Below are 16,627 nucleotides of genomic sequence, written 5' to 3'. Positions count from 1 at the left end.
TCTTCCCCTGTGCTCTGCTTCTTGGCCACCGTGAAGCGAGAAGCTTTGCTATACCATTCTCTTCCACTACGATGTTCATGCTGTGGAGCCTGCCGGGCCTGGACTGAACGCTCTGGAATTGTGAGCCAAATGAGCCATCTCTTCCTTTCTGTTATGGGTATCAGGTATTTTGACCCAGCAAAGGGAGAGCTGGCCAAAACAGAAACAGAGCTTTTGTTTTACGTTTCTTTTTTCTAAAGTTACATTCCAGCCAAGAAAAGTAGGCAAAACCCAGAAGCAATCTCTCTTTGAGCAATGAGCAATGAGAGGTCTCTCCTTCATCTCTGACGACTGAGAAGCTAGGTCTTTTCTCCTTTGTCTCAGAGTAGATTTGACCTAGGATCACAGATCCACGTGAACAAGGGCTCTCAGCAACCAAAATGTGTAATAGAGATCACTTAATTCATTTATAATAGGAAACAGTTTTGGGGAAACAGAGGAGTGATCAAAGTTTGATTGGCACATTGTGCATGTGCAGAATAACTTCATGGGAAAACAAATAATAATCATGAAATGGCTGGAAATAATAATTTGGAGTTAGTTGTATGATTAGAAGTTTGTTGCCATGGCTTGCTATGTCTCGACTCATAACCAGGATGTGTCTGGTAGAGGAATGAGATTTTTGCAATGCTTGGAAGGGCAGCCTGTTCCTTGGATGACACTTAAATAGGAAACCCCAATATTTTCCTATATTCTTTTCATTGTTGAGCAATCTTTCTTTTTAGCATCCTGTCCCTTCTCTTCCCTTCCCCTCTCTTCTCTTCCTGTCTGTCTGTCTATCTATCTATCATCTATCTATTCTATCTACTCGACTATCCACACATGCACCTATCCATTCATCCACCTGTCCTGGGTAAGTCAGCTTATATTCTAGTATTAGGGCCCAAGAACTGTCATGAAGCTTACAGTAAGTGTACAGGTGTTTGTTCTAACTCATATGCTTTGATTTGTAGTTCTTACTCTCAGAGGACAACCTTTAGTTCATCTAGATAATCATTTCTTTGGATTCATTGAGGGGCCAGAACACTCAGATTGAGATTGGGTTAAAAATGAGTGGTGGAATGGGCATAATCAGAGCCCTCAATTTGTAGACCATGAGCCGCGGATTTAGCTCAGTGGTTCCACCGCCTGCCTTGCAAGTGCAAGGTCCAGAGTTCGATCCCCAGTACCCCCCAAAAAAATAAAAGAAAAAAAGAAAAGAAATTTGCAGACCACAGGGTGGCTATATGAATACCTCTGAGAACCTAACACCTGATGCAGAGGTCTAGGGCTAGAATGATACCTCATCCCTCAAGAACGAAGCCAGAAAATAGTTAGCAGAACTGATTTTCACGGGTTCTTCATTTCTTTAATCTGTCTCAAAATTTAAGCCCTAACACATTATCTCATTCTGACAATTTATGCACATATAATTGCTGGGATGTCCAGTACATATAATTCTTTTCCAAATGTCCCAAGAAGTGTTATAGTTGAGTAAAGTAACAATAGGCCATAGGTTGAGACCAGCAGACTATGGCTCAGGGGTGAATCCAGCTTGCTGCCTTCAAAGTTTTATTGGGACACAGACGCTCACCCCTTTTACGTGTTGCCTGTGGCAGAGCTGAGTAGTTACAACTGTGAATGTGTGGCACACAAAGACTGAACTATTTACTATCTGGCTCCTCACAGAAAATATTTGTAGATCCCAGCTATTGAGGAACAAACACAAGTTTTAAGCTAGACATATCCTAGTTGTGTGACCTTATACAGATTATTTACTTCTGTATAGCTCAGTTTTAACATGGACGGAAGCAGAATAGTACTATTTGCCTTTAAGTTGCTTTTGAATTATTTATCTACTACAGAACAAAAATTTTATTTAAAACATGGCATAGCAAAATAAAGCAACACTGAAATTCAATTTCACTGCAAAAAGAATGGCTATTTTCAAGCCATCAAACAATAACAAATGCTGGAGAGGCTGCAGGGGTAAAAGGAATCCTTCTCCATTGTTAGTAGGAATGTGAATGGATACAACCCCTGTGGAAATCAGTATGGAGATTCCTCCAAAAACTAAAACTAGAAATTCTGTTTGGCCCAGCTATTTCCCTTCTAGGTATCTTCTTGAAAGAGTAACAAACCTCATATCACAGTGACTCATGCATACCTATATTTGTAACAGCACAATTAGTCCAATCTTGGGAGAGCCACTGACAGATGTCCACTGACAGGTGATTGGATAAAGAAAACATGGTAATTATATTATTAAACATGGTATTTATATATTTATATACCATGGATTACTAATCTGCCACAAAAAGAAATATATTGGAGTAATCTGTAGGAAAAGGCACACACCTTGCGACTATAATGTTAAGTGAAGTAAACGAGACACACAAGGTTCATTCTCCTATGTGAGAGACCCAAGATACAAATGAAGAGAAAAATAAAAGACAGAAAATAAGAAAAATATGTCTCGCATGAAAAGCTCTCTGGTAGTTATTATTCATAAATTGGAAAGTTTTAACACAGAATGCGGCAGAGCTAACATGAAGGGCACATACACTGGAAACAATGACCGTTCCAGAAGATTCCATTGGGAACAGTGGATGAAACAATTCAGCAGGAAGACACCGGTTTTTAGAACTGAGCTGCTCAAGATGGCACCCACCTGTGGCTACAGAGTGTTTGAAATGCAGCCAGTCCAAACTGAGATGCTTTATATGTGTGAAATACACACCAGACTCTGAAGACTTAGTATGAAAAATAATTTCATATTGAGTATATACTAAAACATACTATCTGGATAGGCAGGATTGAATAAAACAGTGTTCAGTTTAATTTTACAGATTTCTTTTTTGCCTCTTTATTGTGGATATGAAAAATTTAAAAATCACATCTGTGCTGTGCATTATATTTCTGTCTCTTCCCTTGCTCCTGTGCTGACTGGGAACTCATCTAGAAGAGAAGAAATTTAGTTACACAACTATGGAGAAGTTGGTTTGGGGAATCTTTGCAGCTAAGAAAGAGATAAGGGTTGGCCAGAAAATCGAGGTTGCAAATGTGAACCAAGATAATTTTGTTTAGAAGTAGGAGGGAATGATTTCTCCTGAAAGGATTAATGGAACATGGCTTTTTCATCTTCATGTTTCCTAAGGAAGAGTCGGATACTGTAGTAAGGGCTCAGTGAGTGTTGAATTTGACTTTGGGACAACCAGTTTCATAAAAGGGGGAAATGACCTATAGTGTATTCTACATTTAATGGTATGATCAGTTTTACCAGTGAGTTTTATATTATCACATGTAGTCATGCACTAATTAGGGTCTTTTAATTTAAAAAACTGCCTTTAGCATGTCTTCTAAGGACAGCCTCAGCTTTGTTCATCTTGGAATCATTATCTCTCCTTCAGTTTTGAAAGAAAGCTCTGCAGAGTGTAGTGTTCTTTGTGGGCTGATTTTCTTTCAACACTTTGAATATATCATCCTATTTCTGCCTCGTCCTTAAAATTTCTGCAGAGAAAATTACTGATAGCCTGATGAATTTTTCCTCACACAAAGAACTTTTCATTTGAGGCTTTCAAATTTTTCTCTTTATCTTTGATATTTGACAGTTTGATTGCAGATGTCCCTGACTATGAGGATGTGAAAGCAGTATTCACTCAGTGGAAAATGTACTTTGATATATAAACTTTGATATTTTCTGAGGCTACCAATACTCTTGTGACCCTGGGCAGTGGTTGAGGCCTGCAGTTCCCAGTCTAATGCGAACATGAAGGATAAACAGTTGATTCTCTACAATGTGCTAAACTCTGCTGTCTAGAAGTCTGATATATCGAATGCTTTTAAAATTATGATATTTTCAGCTTACTATAGGAGGTAAATATATGGTGAATGTCTTAATTTAAAAGATTTGTCACAGGAAAAGACAAATTGTTGTAACTATAATCCTCCCCCTCACTTCAGACACACTGCTCCCATTGCTCTTGCTGCTTTCTGGAGGAGTTCTGGGCATCCTCTTTCGTGAGTGTCTTTCTGATGCATGATAAAAAATGCAATGGATGCTGCTGCCTAGTGCCATCCGATGGAAAGGCAAGGTCATGAAAATATTAGGGTGCATCCTCACCCACCTATTCACCGGATCTGGCACTGTGTGGCTTTGGTTTTCCCTCTATGTCAAAATGACCATGAAAGGAAAATAATTGGAATCAGTTCAGGAAATCAAGGCAGCCATGGAAACACAACTAAAGACAAGGATGAAGGACTTCAGGAACTGCTTCAGAAGTAGCAAGAACTCTAGGCGTGTTCAAAGTAAGTGGGAGTATTCTGAGGGGAATTAATGGGCATTCTTTTACTGCAATAAAGTTTTTAAAATTTACACATTCAAAATATTTTTTGGATATCATCGTATCATGATAAAAACTTTTGGTTGACTTGACTAGACACGCAGAGTTTTGAGTTCCATGTATCTATCTGCATTCCACATCTCTCATCAGATTTGGGAAGTTTTCATCTATTATTTAGAAAAAATAATTCTGCCTCTTTCTTTCTATTTTATCTGAGATTCCCATAATGTAAATGCTAGCTCCTTTGATGATGCCCCACGGTTCCATAGGCTTTCTTTATTACTTTTTATTCTCTTTTATCTCTGACTATATATTTTCAAATGATTTGTCATTAAGGTTACAAATTCATTCTGCTGCCTAATCAAGTCTACCACTGACATTCTCTATTGGATTTAAAAATTTTTATGTATTGTATTCCATTAGTTCCAGAATTTCTATTTGGTTCTTTTATAGGATTTCTGTCTTTTTGTTGAATTTCTTGTCACGTTCATGTCTGGTACTATTGAGCTGTGTGTGTTTTCTTGTACCATGCTGAACTTCTTTCAAACTATTATTATTTTGAATTATTTTCAGGCAATACAGAGATCTCCTTATTGTTATGTTCCTTTGATAGTGTCAGGATTCTTTGAGTTTTCATTGTTGTAGTTCTATTCACATTTGAAGTTTTGTGTTGTTATTTTCATATTTGAAGAAACCATCACTTTCTCTAGGCTTTAGTAATGGTCTCTAGGGGAGAAATACCTTCAACAAATACTGCACCTCAGGTAGGAATTCTGAGGCTCTGAGACCTTTAAATGATTACAGTGGCTTAACCTCTTATGTCCTCTCTGAGGATGGATTTCTTAACATTATGTGTCTTCTCTTGAACCTGAAAAGCCATTCCAGGTGCTGACAATCTCTAGGATGGTTTTGTTTTCTAGGATGATGATATTTATTTTCTCTAGGATGATGCTCTAAAATACTCAAGTTTTGTACCTTCCCTCAATCTCACACAGTTGAGCCAGCTCTTTATGTAAGATGGTTGTGTTAGCTGTTTACAAGGGTGTGCTTGGGGTCCATCCTAGAGGAGATGGCATTGAGGTTGGGGAATGTCTGGCGTACACATGGGCCAGTTGGGAGGCAACACATGGGGCTCCTGGGTGTGCTTTCTAATGGAGTCTGAAGACCAGTTAGTAGGTTCTGCTGCTTCTTTTCCCCCGCTCCAGTATCTGCCAACCACTTAGTCATGCTGATCACCTCAGTAATTTGAGTAGGGTGAGAAAGAGGTGGACCTCTTAGGCAGTGACCCAAATGGCTGGGGGAGCTGGGTATCACTTTCCCCATGGCAGAAATCATGGGCTGAGATAGTCTGCTGGTACTGAGTCACCTATGGGTAAAATGAAACTGTTCTAACCTCTTAAATGCACCTATTCTCAAATTTCTGCTCCAGCAGTATGCTGGAACATCTAAGCTGGTTTCCTGGGCTTCCACAAAAACTTCCCTTTCCATTAGTATTTGTCAAGAACCAATGGTTTGGGGCAGATGGTGGTAGAAAGCAAGTGTTGCTCCATTTTGCTGATATTACTTCTCATTTTCAGCTCTTCACATTCTTACGTTTTGTCTCTGAGCTCTGATTGCCTTGTTTCCTGAGCTGCACGATGCCTGTCTTTATTTCTGTAGTCATGTCACAAAAACGAGAATCTACCTGGGTCCTTGAGTTAGTGGTGAGTCCCTGCTTAGTATGTTCAGCCTTAAACTTCATCTTGTTAGATATTATTGCTTGCTTTCCTCCTTTTTTTCTGTTGTTGTTTTCCTGGCATCTGTTTGCTCATTGCTTTATTTCCAACTTTTATTTAGCATTAAGACTGATATACTTAATTCTATATTTTATATTAAGCGTGCCGTATATGGTTACCAAATACCCACAATGAGTGTAGACATTGTATGTCATAAGCATGAGCTAAGGACATTAATAACAATAAGAATGAAATGGGGAAAGGGGAATTAGGAAGAGGGAAGGAGGTGGGTGATAAGGGGAAGGGAATTAAAAAAGAAATGAGCTGTGTTATACACATTCATCTACTCCCCAAGATGACTATACTGCATGTACTGCAAATATGTACTAATAAAATGAAACTTAAATAAATAGTGGAAACTCATGGAAAATATATATTTCATAATTACTATTTATTTTAATCAATTATTCTTTCATTTCCTTGCTCACGATAGGTCTTCTGCACCCAGCCCGAAATGTCATCTCTTTTCCACCCTTGTGCACCTGTGCTTGCTCTGTGAGCATCTCCTGTGTATTTTCCAGTCCTGAGTTCATCTGTCTTCAACAGCCTCTCCGCTCTTCAGCTCATCCACTGACTCGTTCAATTGTTTGGCTGCAGGTAAAGTACATGATGATCATTTAAATGTGACTCTCACGCAGTCAATGGATACATTTCCACACATGTATGCTGTAAACTGTCATGGGACATAATGCACTTAATTGTTATCTGTGTGAAAGTCAAATTTATTTTAACTTAATGGGGGCATTCTATGGTTTTTGTATGAAGTTTCTTAAATTCTGGCAACCCTATTCATTGAAGAAATCATATTTTTCCTAGGTCTACTTTTTAAAAAAGTAAATTTTATTGGTTCGATTCAGATGTACATAATGATCACATTCACATTTATCATATGGAATTTGTACTTGTACACAAAATATCTTGATTCTTCTTTTTTTCCAACCCACTCTCCTCCCTTCAGTCCCTCTTCCTCTTCTAATTTACAAAGCTTTGTTTCCATTTTTTCCTTCTTTCTCCCCCCACCTCTTTACCCTTTCCCATTTGAACATTTTCTTCCTATTTGCCAGTACCTATTAGACCTTCTGGTCTTTATTTACACTTTCAGTTTCTCATGCCAGAGAAACAATGTGATATTTAAACATATGTGTCTGATTAATTTCACATAAGAGTATGGTCTCAAGGTGCATCCATTTACCTGGAAATATCTCGTTTCTCCTTCTTCATGGCAGAGTAAAATTCCATTGCATAAAAACCCCTATCTTCTTTATTCTTTCATCCATTTATAGGCATTTGGGCTGTGTAAAGATTTAGCTATTTCAAATTGTGCTGCTATAAACATGGATGTGTATTTGTCTCTGGTATGATGCTTTAAATTCTTTTGGGAAGATAACAGGGCCAAATGGAGACTCCACCCTGAATTCTACAGTGGTTGCACCAGTCTACACTCCCACCAATAGTGGAAAAGGGCTCCTTTTTCCTCACTGTCCCACCATCATTTGTTATTGGTTGATTTATTGATAGCAGCCATTGTTTCTGGAGTTAGATGGAGTCACTGTGTTGTTTTAATTTGCATCTCTCAAACGACCCGTAATGTTGAACATTTTTTTTCAGATATTTACTTGCTGTTTGTACTTCTTCATCTGAGACGCTCCTATTTATTTTAGATGCCCATTTTTGGATTGAGTGTTTAAATTTGGGGGATCTGACTTTTTAAAAAGTTTTCTTTTTATATATTCTAGGTTTTAGTCCTTTGTCTGAAGAACAGCTGGCAATATGTTTTTCCTATTTTGCAGTTGGTTTTTTCACTCTGTTGGCAGTTTCTTTTGCTGTGCAAAAGCTTTTTAATATGACGAGATCCCAGATGTTGATTTTTTTGCAATGCTTCCTGTGTGACTGGGATTTTGTTCAATACAGTCTTTGCCTACACCTATGTCTTCAGGAGTTCTACCTACTCTATGTTCCAGCAGATTAAGTATTTCCGTTTCAATATTTATATCTTTGATTCATTTTGATTTTAGTTTTAGTCCATGGTGAGAGATATGGGTCTAGGTTTAATCTTTGGCATAGGAAAGCCAGTTTTTCTAGAACCATTTATGAAAGAGGCTGTCTTTCTTCTGGTGAAGGCATTTGGCTCCTTTGTCATTGATAAGGTGGCTGAATGTTTCTGTATCTTCTAATCTGTTCCACTGATGCTTGGGTCTGTTTATTGTTGGTGGTGTTGCTTTTTGTTTTGTTTTTGTTTTTTTTTGCCAGTACCATGCTGTTTTTATCACAGTAGCTCTATAGTATAATTTCAATTCAAGGATTGTGATGCTCCCTGCCTTGCTTTTGTTGCTCAGAATTGCTTTTGCTATTCCAGGTCTCTTTTGGTTCCAAATGGATTTTAGGATTGTTTTCTCTAATTCTGTAAGATATGGTATTGTTATTTTGATTGGGATTGCATTAAATTTGTATAATAATTTTGGAAGTATGGCCATTTTCACTGTACTGGTTCTTATTCTGATGCTATTGTCAAAGGTGTTGTTTCCCTAATTTCTCTCTGTCAGTTGTTATTTGTGTACAGGAATGCTGGTAATTTTTGAGTGTTGACTTTATGTCCAGCTATGCTACTGAATTTGGTTATTAAATCTAGAAGGCTTTTAGTGGACTTTTTGAGGTCTTCTATGTAGAGTATCATGCTATTGGCAAATAATGATCATTTAAATTCTTCCTTTCCTATCTTTACTCCTTTTATTTCTCTTGTCTAATTGCTCTGGCTAATGTTTTCAGAGCCATATTGAATAAAGATGGTGATAGTGAACATCATTGTCTTGTTCTTGATTCTAGAGTGAAAGCTTTCAGTTTTTGGCCATTTAATATGATGTTGGCTGTTGTTTTGTCATTCACTGATGACTTTTATCAGAATGAGATTAAAGACCATCTATTCCAATTGTCTGTAGGATTTTTTTTTTATCATGAATGGGTGCTGGACTTTGTCAAATGCTTTTTGTGTGTCCATTGAGATGATCCCATGGTTTTTACCTTGGTTCTGTTAGTATGGTGTATTACATTTACTGATTTGCCTATGTTGAACCATCCCTGCATCTCTAGGATGAATCCTACTTGGTCATGGTGTATAATCTGCTTGACGATTTGCTGTATTTTGTTTGCCAGTATCTTATTGAGGAGTTTTGCATCTATGTTCATTGGGGAGATAGGCCTGTAGTTCTCTTTTTTGGCTGGATCCTTCTCTGATTTTGGAATCAGGGTAATGCTTTCTTTCAGGAATGAGTTTGGGAGTTTTGCTTCCCATTCAATTTCATTGAAGTGTCTGAGGAGCAGTGGCATTGGATCACCTCTACATTTTTTAAGATAAAAACTTAGAAGAGCAGGAGAGAGAGAGAGAACGAGAGCAAGCACAAAAGAGGGACGGATGGAGCCTTTTTATAAACAAAAGCAAACAATTTTTTCTTTAGTTATGGAGCACTTAATCTTAGGATGAACTTCACTGGAGGATCAATGATTTCATTTTTTCCACTGTAATTGTGAGGTGGAGACTCTTGCACCTCTCTCAGCAACCTGGGTATCCGCTCAAGAAGGCCGACCTGGTCACGCCTGTTCTGTGGTCCAGCTGCTCCCTCCATGGAGCCCTCTCTGCACCACCCCTCTTTCCTCCTGACCCCTTGTGCCTGTGTATCTATATACACTTATTTCTGTTTCTTTTTTTCCTAGAGTGTGCTCCTCTCACCATAACCACACGAGGCAAGGGCCATGTTGGTTTTGCTCATTCTGTGTCCTAAGCACCTAGAACATAAGCAGACTTCAAAAAATAATAGTGAAGTGGAAGACTGACTCAACAAGAGTCCTGATCAGCAGCGACTAAGTTCTGTCCCACCAAGGAGTGGGAGGTTGCCTGCTGGAGGCAAAGGCATATTTCATTTATTTACATGTAAGCATTTAATTTTTAAAATGTCACAAGACTTTATGACTTATTTACAGTGATGCTTTGGAATCACTTCAGACTCATAAATAACCAGATAAGTTAAGGCTGAAGAAAAAAACATTGAAGAATTAGTTGCTGGTTTTAAAAAAATATTTCACAGAGCATTTCTTTCTTATCAGAGAGGCAGGAAGCTCTGTCTGTAAATCTTTAAACTCATCTCTTTTAAAATGAGGGCAAGCTTTCAAACCCCTCTGTTAGTCAGTCTCTTCCTGAAGGTTTATGATGTAGCGGGATTAGAGGAGCTGATTTTAGTGGGTTGCATGTGGGAAAGAAGAACTTACACAAGAAAACACAAACTTTGATTTTATTTCATCTCCAGTAAAAACCACTAACTACACAAGAAATAAATATGATCTTTGAAAAAAAATATAAGCAGTCTTTTACATTGCTACTGTAGTTTAAATGTGTACCCTAGCAATTGGAGCAAGGCTTTAAAGTTCCTTTTCAAGGACTCGAAATAAACAGGCAAATAGCAAAGTATTTGCCAAAACAGGCAACCTCAGTAGCTTCTTATCCCAGGACTCTCGATGCCTTTGTGAAAGAAATATCAATAAAGAACTTTCTTCTAACAAATAAGATGAAGAAAATATCTTGACTTTTGGAACTGATAGGACTTCAAAACAGGAAAATCTTCAAAGCAGCTAATTCATCATCATCATCATCACCCCCACGGATTTCTCCCCAAGGCAGTACTCGGCTCTAGGAATTGCTAAGCCTCTGGTTGACCTTTCCCCTCATTCTGAAAGCTTTCACAGCAACTTGGCTGCCATGTTTCCATGAAATGTGGTGTCCTGGATGCCAGTCCCTGGTTAGAACTGCGCTTACTTACAAATGCTCTTCTCGGAGAACGAAATATGCATCTGATTTGCAAGAAGAGATGAGCATGAAAACTTAGCATTTGTCTAATTTGTGGAGACCAAAGAATCCTTAATCACACGAACTGTAGGTTTCCTCTCAAACCCCCACACAGTTCCTCTCTGAACTGTCTCCTTTTCAGAATCATGGGGAATCTGACAGACTCAAATCTATGTGAACTCAGCACATTGGTTGATGGAAACAGAATAGCCTCTTGTCTGCCTGCCTTTGTCTCTTCAGTGTTGGGTGTGAACATTCATAAACATGAACACCTTCAAAGAGAGTTGAGTGGAAAGAAAAACTGAGTGTAGCCAGTAAGCCAGCCAGCTTTTTGTAGAACCAAGCTCTCCTGTCCCCTTGCCTTTTCTTGACCTTCTACTCTACCTTGGCTTTGATATGTTTCCTTTGGCATGGCTGGTATGTGTCCCTGTCACTCTTAGTGTTGGAGAAAAGCCATGCAGGTATGTCAGACTCTACCAGAGGCCACCCTTTTGGGTTCCTGTATAGGGTTACTTTGAGGCCTTAGCCAGAAGCAACATCCTGAGGAGAGCGGTATTTATGTAGTAACCTCGGTGCCACCTCTAGGGTCCCCTCTCTAGGGTGCTTTCCTTGCCATTTTTTTGGCGCCATCTCTGTCCTTTCTGAGATTTCTGTCCCAGAGCTCAACACTTGGTTTCAATTAACTATTTTCCTGACACCCCCACTTGATTTTGAACTCTGAGAATAGTGATAATAAATATTGTCACACTAGCATCACCGTCTTTCACATTTATAGATCACTAACTATATACCAAAGCTCAGGCTGAGTACTTTATGTCTTGGCTCATTAAGCTTTACAATATTTTTACAGAGCAGTAAACTAAGCCTCAAAAAGAACAAATGAACTGCACAAACTGCTAAGCGGCAGAGCCACATATCTTAGAATCCTGAGGTGTCTGGGATGTGACTCCTTCAACAGGAAGTTCTGCTTCTGCAGGGTTTATTAATCTGAAGTCCGAGCTGCCACTTTGTAGCTCGAAGTAGTTCTTGTCCCACCTTTTCTGGATGAATGAATGAATGAATGAAGGATTGTGTAGCTGAACAGAGGCAGGGTGGCTCTTGGAGAAACATAGAAGGAGGCTGTGCTGGTCCATTTTCTTTGGCTGCTACACAATGCCACAAACTGGGTAGGTTATGAAGACAAGAGGTTTATTTCAGCTCACAATCGTGGAGATGCAAGATACAGGGGCCTCATCTGGTGATGGGCATTCATGTGTGCAGAGCATTGCTTGGCAAGAGAGAGGGAGCATGAGTGAACATATGAACATCCGGTCTCTTTCCTTCTTCCCACAAAGCCACTAGGGACCCATCATGGGGCTCAGCCCTAATGAACTTTCCCAATTCGAACCTCTTCCTGAAGCTCCATCTCTAAGCATCACAGTCAGGTTAAATCCTATCTCCCTCTTAGTACTTCATGATGGGGATTAAATTCCAGCTCATGAAGCCTTTGGGGGACAACCGAACCATGTCCAAACCATACTGAAGCCAGCATTTTCTTTGTCCCTTCTTCTAAAGCTGTCCCTCCACACTGCTTTGGCTTTCCAACTTTTCTTTCTATACAAGCTTATTTTTTTAAATAAAGAATGGGATCAATTCATCAGTATGTTCAAGTATGAACTTTTTTCTAGAGGCAGTGACATTGCAATGGGCTACCAAGATTTTAATGATGACTTCCGATGACAAAAGCATCCCTGAACTCAAATAGCCCTTTTAGAACTAAGTCTATAGGAAGCATATGGGTTTTATAACTTGTAAAGTTACTTAATATAGATGGTGAGCAGCCTAGTTTCTCCTAATTGTGTGTTAGTGTTCTCTTAATACTATGAATTCTGTGATTAGGCTGCATGTAAGTCCCCAAATATAAATGAAAGAAGAAACTATCCCACGTATCGGGCCTTGCCAGCATTTATAACAACTGTGTTAATTAACATTCAATCATGTTTTTTGGCTTTGCTAGCAAGATGAAGCCAATTTCTACATTTGAGCTGTTTAGCGTCCCTCAAGAGTTATAACAAAATGGTTCTTAGACAGCACTTCTCTGGGGCTTAGAGCAGAAGCAAATCCAGAGTTTGAACACAGGTAGGTTCTGGAGATTTAGCAGTAAGAATCAAAGGTGGAAGGAAAGTGAAAGAAGTCACTGCCATTGCCATGGTGAAGGCTGCGAGACCTGAAGCTCCCTTGGTTGGTGTGGTTTGCAGTGGGCTTGCCTGGTTTCTAGGCATGGCAATCATGGTGGTAGCTGGACAGTGCTCCAGGGGTGTAGGTGCTAACCAGTGGGTGAGTGCTAACCAGCTCAGGAATCTTGAAGGATTTGTGCAAGGACATGAGGATCCTTTGCAGCCATTTGTTAGTCACAGAAGTGAGTCCAGGACTTCACCATATGTTGGCACCGTAGGGTTTCATCAGTTTGAAGAAGTCAAAGGACTGATTTAGTTTCTGGGTTTTTGTTTTATTTTCATTAAAGCATCACGTTCATTTCCTATGAAGAAAAATGCACCCCCCAATGGTGTTCATCTTGATCTATTTTGATAGGATCATGAAGCAGGGTGACAGGAAGAAAAAAATTGCTTTAGTTAAAAAATCAGCCTGAAAAGGGCAGAATAGCGTGTTTATTGAAGGCGAATCACTCTTTCATGGAGAAATAAAAAAAAAAAAAAACCCTTTGGTGGGACTGCAGTTGACAAAGATGAGCCCCATTCTGCTTTTTACTCCACTTTCAGGCAAAGCCTAGATCTGTAAGGGTGAGAGAGTTCAGCTGCTTCCACAGAGCAATGAGGCATTGAGTGTTTGTGGACAGCACAAGAATGTGGGCTTGTGGGGCCCAGCATGGGAAAATAAGGCCCAGAAATGTGGCACTAGACAGTCCCAGGGGAGAAATCAGGGGTGTGAGAGGTTCCCAGTGGAGAAGGAATTGTAGGGCAGGATGAGAAGGTGATGCTATTTTCAATTAGGTGGTGCGCTGGCTGTGAAGAAGTGGTTGGAAAGAAACCGCTTCTCTGATCACTGGAAGACTCAACAAAATTTATGCACACACAGCAGTTTTGTCACTGTGTTGGGCTTGGGGGGAGAAGGATGTGTTGTGTTCAGAAGAGGCTGGCTGAAGAGGTGACCAGTTGAAATGGAAGCCTTCCCTCAACCCCTCTCCAACTTTTGCAGGTGCTGGGATGGTCACAGAATCCCGCAAAGTACATGTGATGGGGAGGTTGAGCCATTTCATTTAGATAATTACAGAAGACAAGCTCTCAGTAAACTAGCCAGTGTTTGGGGAGATCTAGGTTACAGAGTGAAATGAATGAGATACATTGTCAAGCAATGGCAACATCTGGAAGTTTTGCAAAATGGAAAGTCCTGCTTTTGTCTTGCGTGTCCTTGGACAAATGTTTCCTACACAGATTATAAACATTTCCTCAGGACTTTCTCAAGGCCATTTGGTGACCAAAGCAACTCAGAGCTTTTGCAAGGTGCTGGAATCTAATCCTTGGCCAACCTGGCTGCAGGAAGGTGAGGAAGGGAGATATGGTAGGAGATGGCTCTGGGGTGGTGCAGCCTAGGGGTGATGGGCTGGAGCCAAGGCTTTCTGATGGCATCACAAGCTTCAGAAGACAGACGAATTCTCTCCTGTCCTCCTGAGTCTGTCTGCTGAAGAGCTCTTCATTCTGCTGCACTGCAGGGAACATGTCTGCTGTGTGTCTCCCTGTAGCAGTGCGAGTGCCCAGCTACTGAGCAGCACAAACACTGTTCGAGAGGCTTCTTGCCAAACGTGAAGAGGTGGAGATGCTAAGGTATTCACTGCAGTGATTTTTCTTGTCCACTCTGTATTATCTTCCATTAGTCAGGAGCAGCAGTGAAAAGTCACAGAGTGTCCAAATGATGACTTGCCTTTTCTTCCGGTCCTATCTAGGGTGTTTAAATGTACCAATTCAAACAATCATTGTTGTGGTGCTCTGGGTCCCATAATCTCCCTGTCCTGGATTCTTTTCTGCTACATCAGCCCTAACACACGAATCCTCAGTTTCTTTTTCTTGTTTTTCCACTGGATCTTTCCCCTAGATCTTCCATGAGCTTTTTCTTCATTTCTCATACCTGAGTTCAAATGTTAACTCCTCCGAAAGTCCAAGGTATTGGTCTCCACCTCTCTGCTAATCTGTAGGTCTTGATGAGTATCATTTATGAACACCGTGTCAGGTGGGTCAGGGTTGCAGATTTCAGCTTGCAAGTCTTTACTGGAGAGAAATAGAGTCAATAAGGAGAAAGACTGCTGTAGCAGGACAAGCAGGGAGGAAGGAAGTGGAGGGTCAAAGATTGAGTTGAGTGTCATCTCAGTTATTTGTCGCTGAGACATAATGCATAACACCCATAATTTAAAGAAGGAAAAGTTTATTTTGGCTTATAGTCTGTAGAGGTTCAGTCCACAGTGGGCTGATTCCAAGCCAGGGCAGCATGGCAGAGGGCCCTTGGTGGAGGAGAAACAGGAGAGGCAAGCAGGGATCAAAGGAGGAGGGAGGAAGACAGACCCATGATGGCCACGCCGCCGTGAACCACCGCCTCCAGCCAGGCTTCACTTCCCAACGTCACATTTAGCTATGAACTCATGAGTGGAAATCCGTTAATGAAGATGATGCCCCCATGATCCAGTCATCTCCGCAAAGCCCCAGCTCGGTGTGTATGAAGCTTTGGGGGAGGCATCTAGTGTTACACGGGCGTCAAAGATGTGAGGAGATAGCAAAGCTGTAGAGAGAAGGCAACCGGGGAGGAAGCCGCTCTGGAGCTAGGGACGGCGTTTGGGCTAGTGTGGCTGCAGAAGGTGAAGTGAGAGGCATGGCCTGGAGTATGGAGGCCCACTTGTTCCTAACTATTTAAGGCCAGGGGTGCCTGTAGTGGGTTGAAATTTATGTGCCCCCCAAATTTATGTGCATATAGAACTTCAGAATGAGACTTCAATTGGAAATGGGGTCTCTGCCAATGTAATTATGATAAGGATGGTGATGAGATCATACTGGATTAAGATAGTACTTAAATCTCATGAAAGTGTCTATATATAGGAGACGGACAAGGACACACAGAAACACAAGGGAACGGGAATAAGAGGTTGGAGGCATAGATTGGAGTGACACTGCCACAAGCCAAGGGATGCCAGGAGCCACCAGAAGTGGGAAAGGAAGGGAGGAGTCTCTCCTTGAGCCTTTGGAGAGAAATAGGGCCCTGCGCTCTCCTTCATTTCAGACCGCTGGCCTCCAGAGCTATGAGAGAATAAATTTCTATTGTTTTAAACCACCAAATTTGTGGTAGTCTATTATGGCTGCTTTAAGAAAGTAAGAAAATCTAATGGAGAATTCAATGAAATCTATAGATCCTATCACCAGATAAAAACATGAATGCATGCACAACTTTGCTTTCGACTTAATGGAGGTCATGGAGCCCACCCAAGGGTCCCAACATTAAAAGTTCTTCCTCTAGATAATGGGGCATAGTTTTAAGTGGTTCAGTCATTTACTTGACCAATAGGCCTGAGTGTGTGTGAGCACAGTGATTGTACAAGCGACATAGAGATAAATAAGAGCTGGGCTGGGGATTTAGCTCAGTGGTTCTACTGCAAGAACCCAAGTTTGATCCCCAAC

At 40.4% G+C, this 16,627-nt stretch overlaps 1 protein-coding gene across 1 annotated transcript in view; it reads left to right on the top strand.

Moving 5' to 3' along the window:
• Window positions 1-16,627, top strand: part of Cdyl2 (chromodomain Y like 2) — a 273,199-nt gene that overhangs the window by 77,975 nt on the left and 178,597 nt on the right. Inside the window, exon 2 of the mRNA XM_033757875.1 lies at window positions 6,570-6,733. Coding sequence (XP_033613766.1) covers window positions 6,570-6,733 — 164 coding nt within the window. The remainder of the gene's footprint in view (window positions 1-6,569; window positions 6,734-16,627) is intronic.

The sequence above is a fragment of the Fukomys damarensis genome, unplaced genomic scaffold (assembly GCF_012274545.1).
Source record: "Fukomys damarensis isolate Sample0158 unplaced genomic scaffold, DMR_v1.0_HiC HiC_scaffold_32, whole genome shotgun sequence".
NCBI classification, from domain to species: Eukaryota; Metazoa; Chordata; class Mammalia; order Rodentia; family Bathyergidae; genus Fukomys; species Fukomys damarensis.
This window is presented reverse-complemented; position numbering and strand designations above follow the sequence as displayed.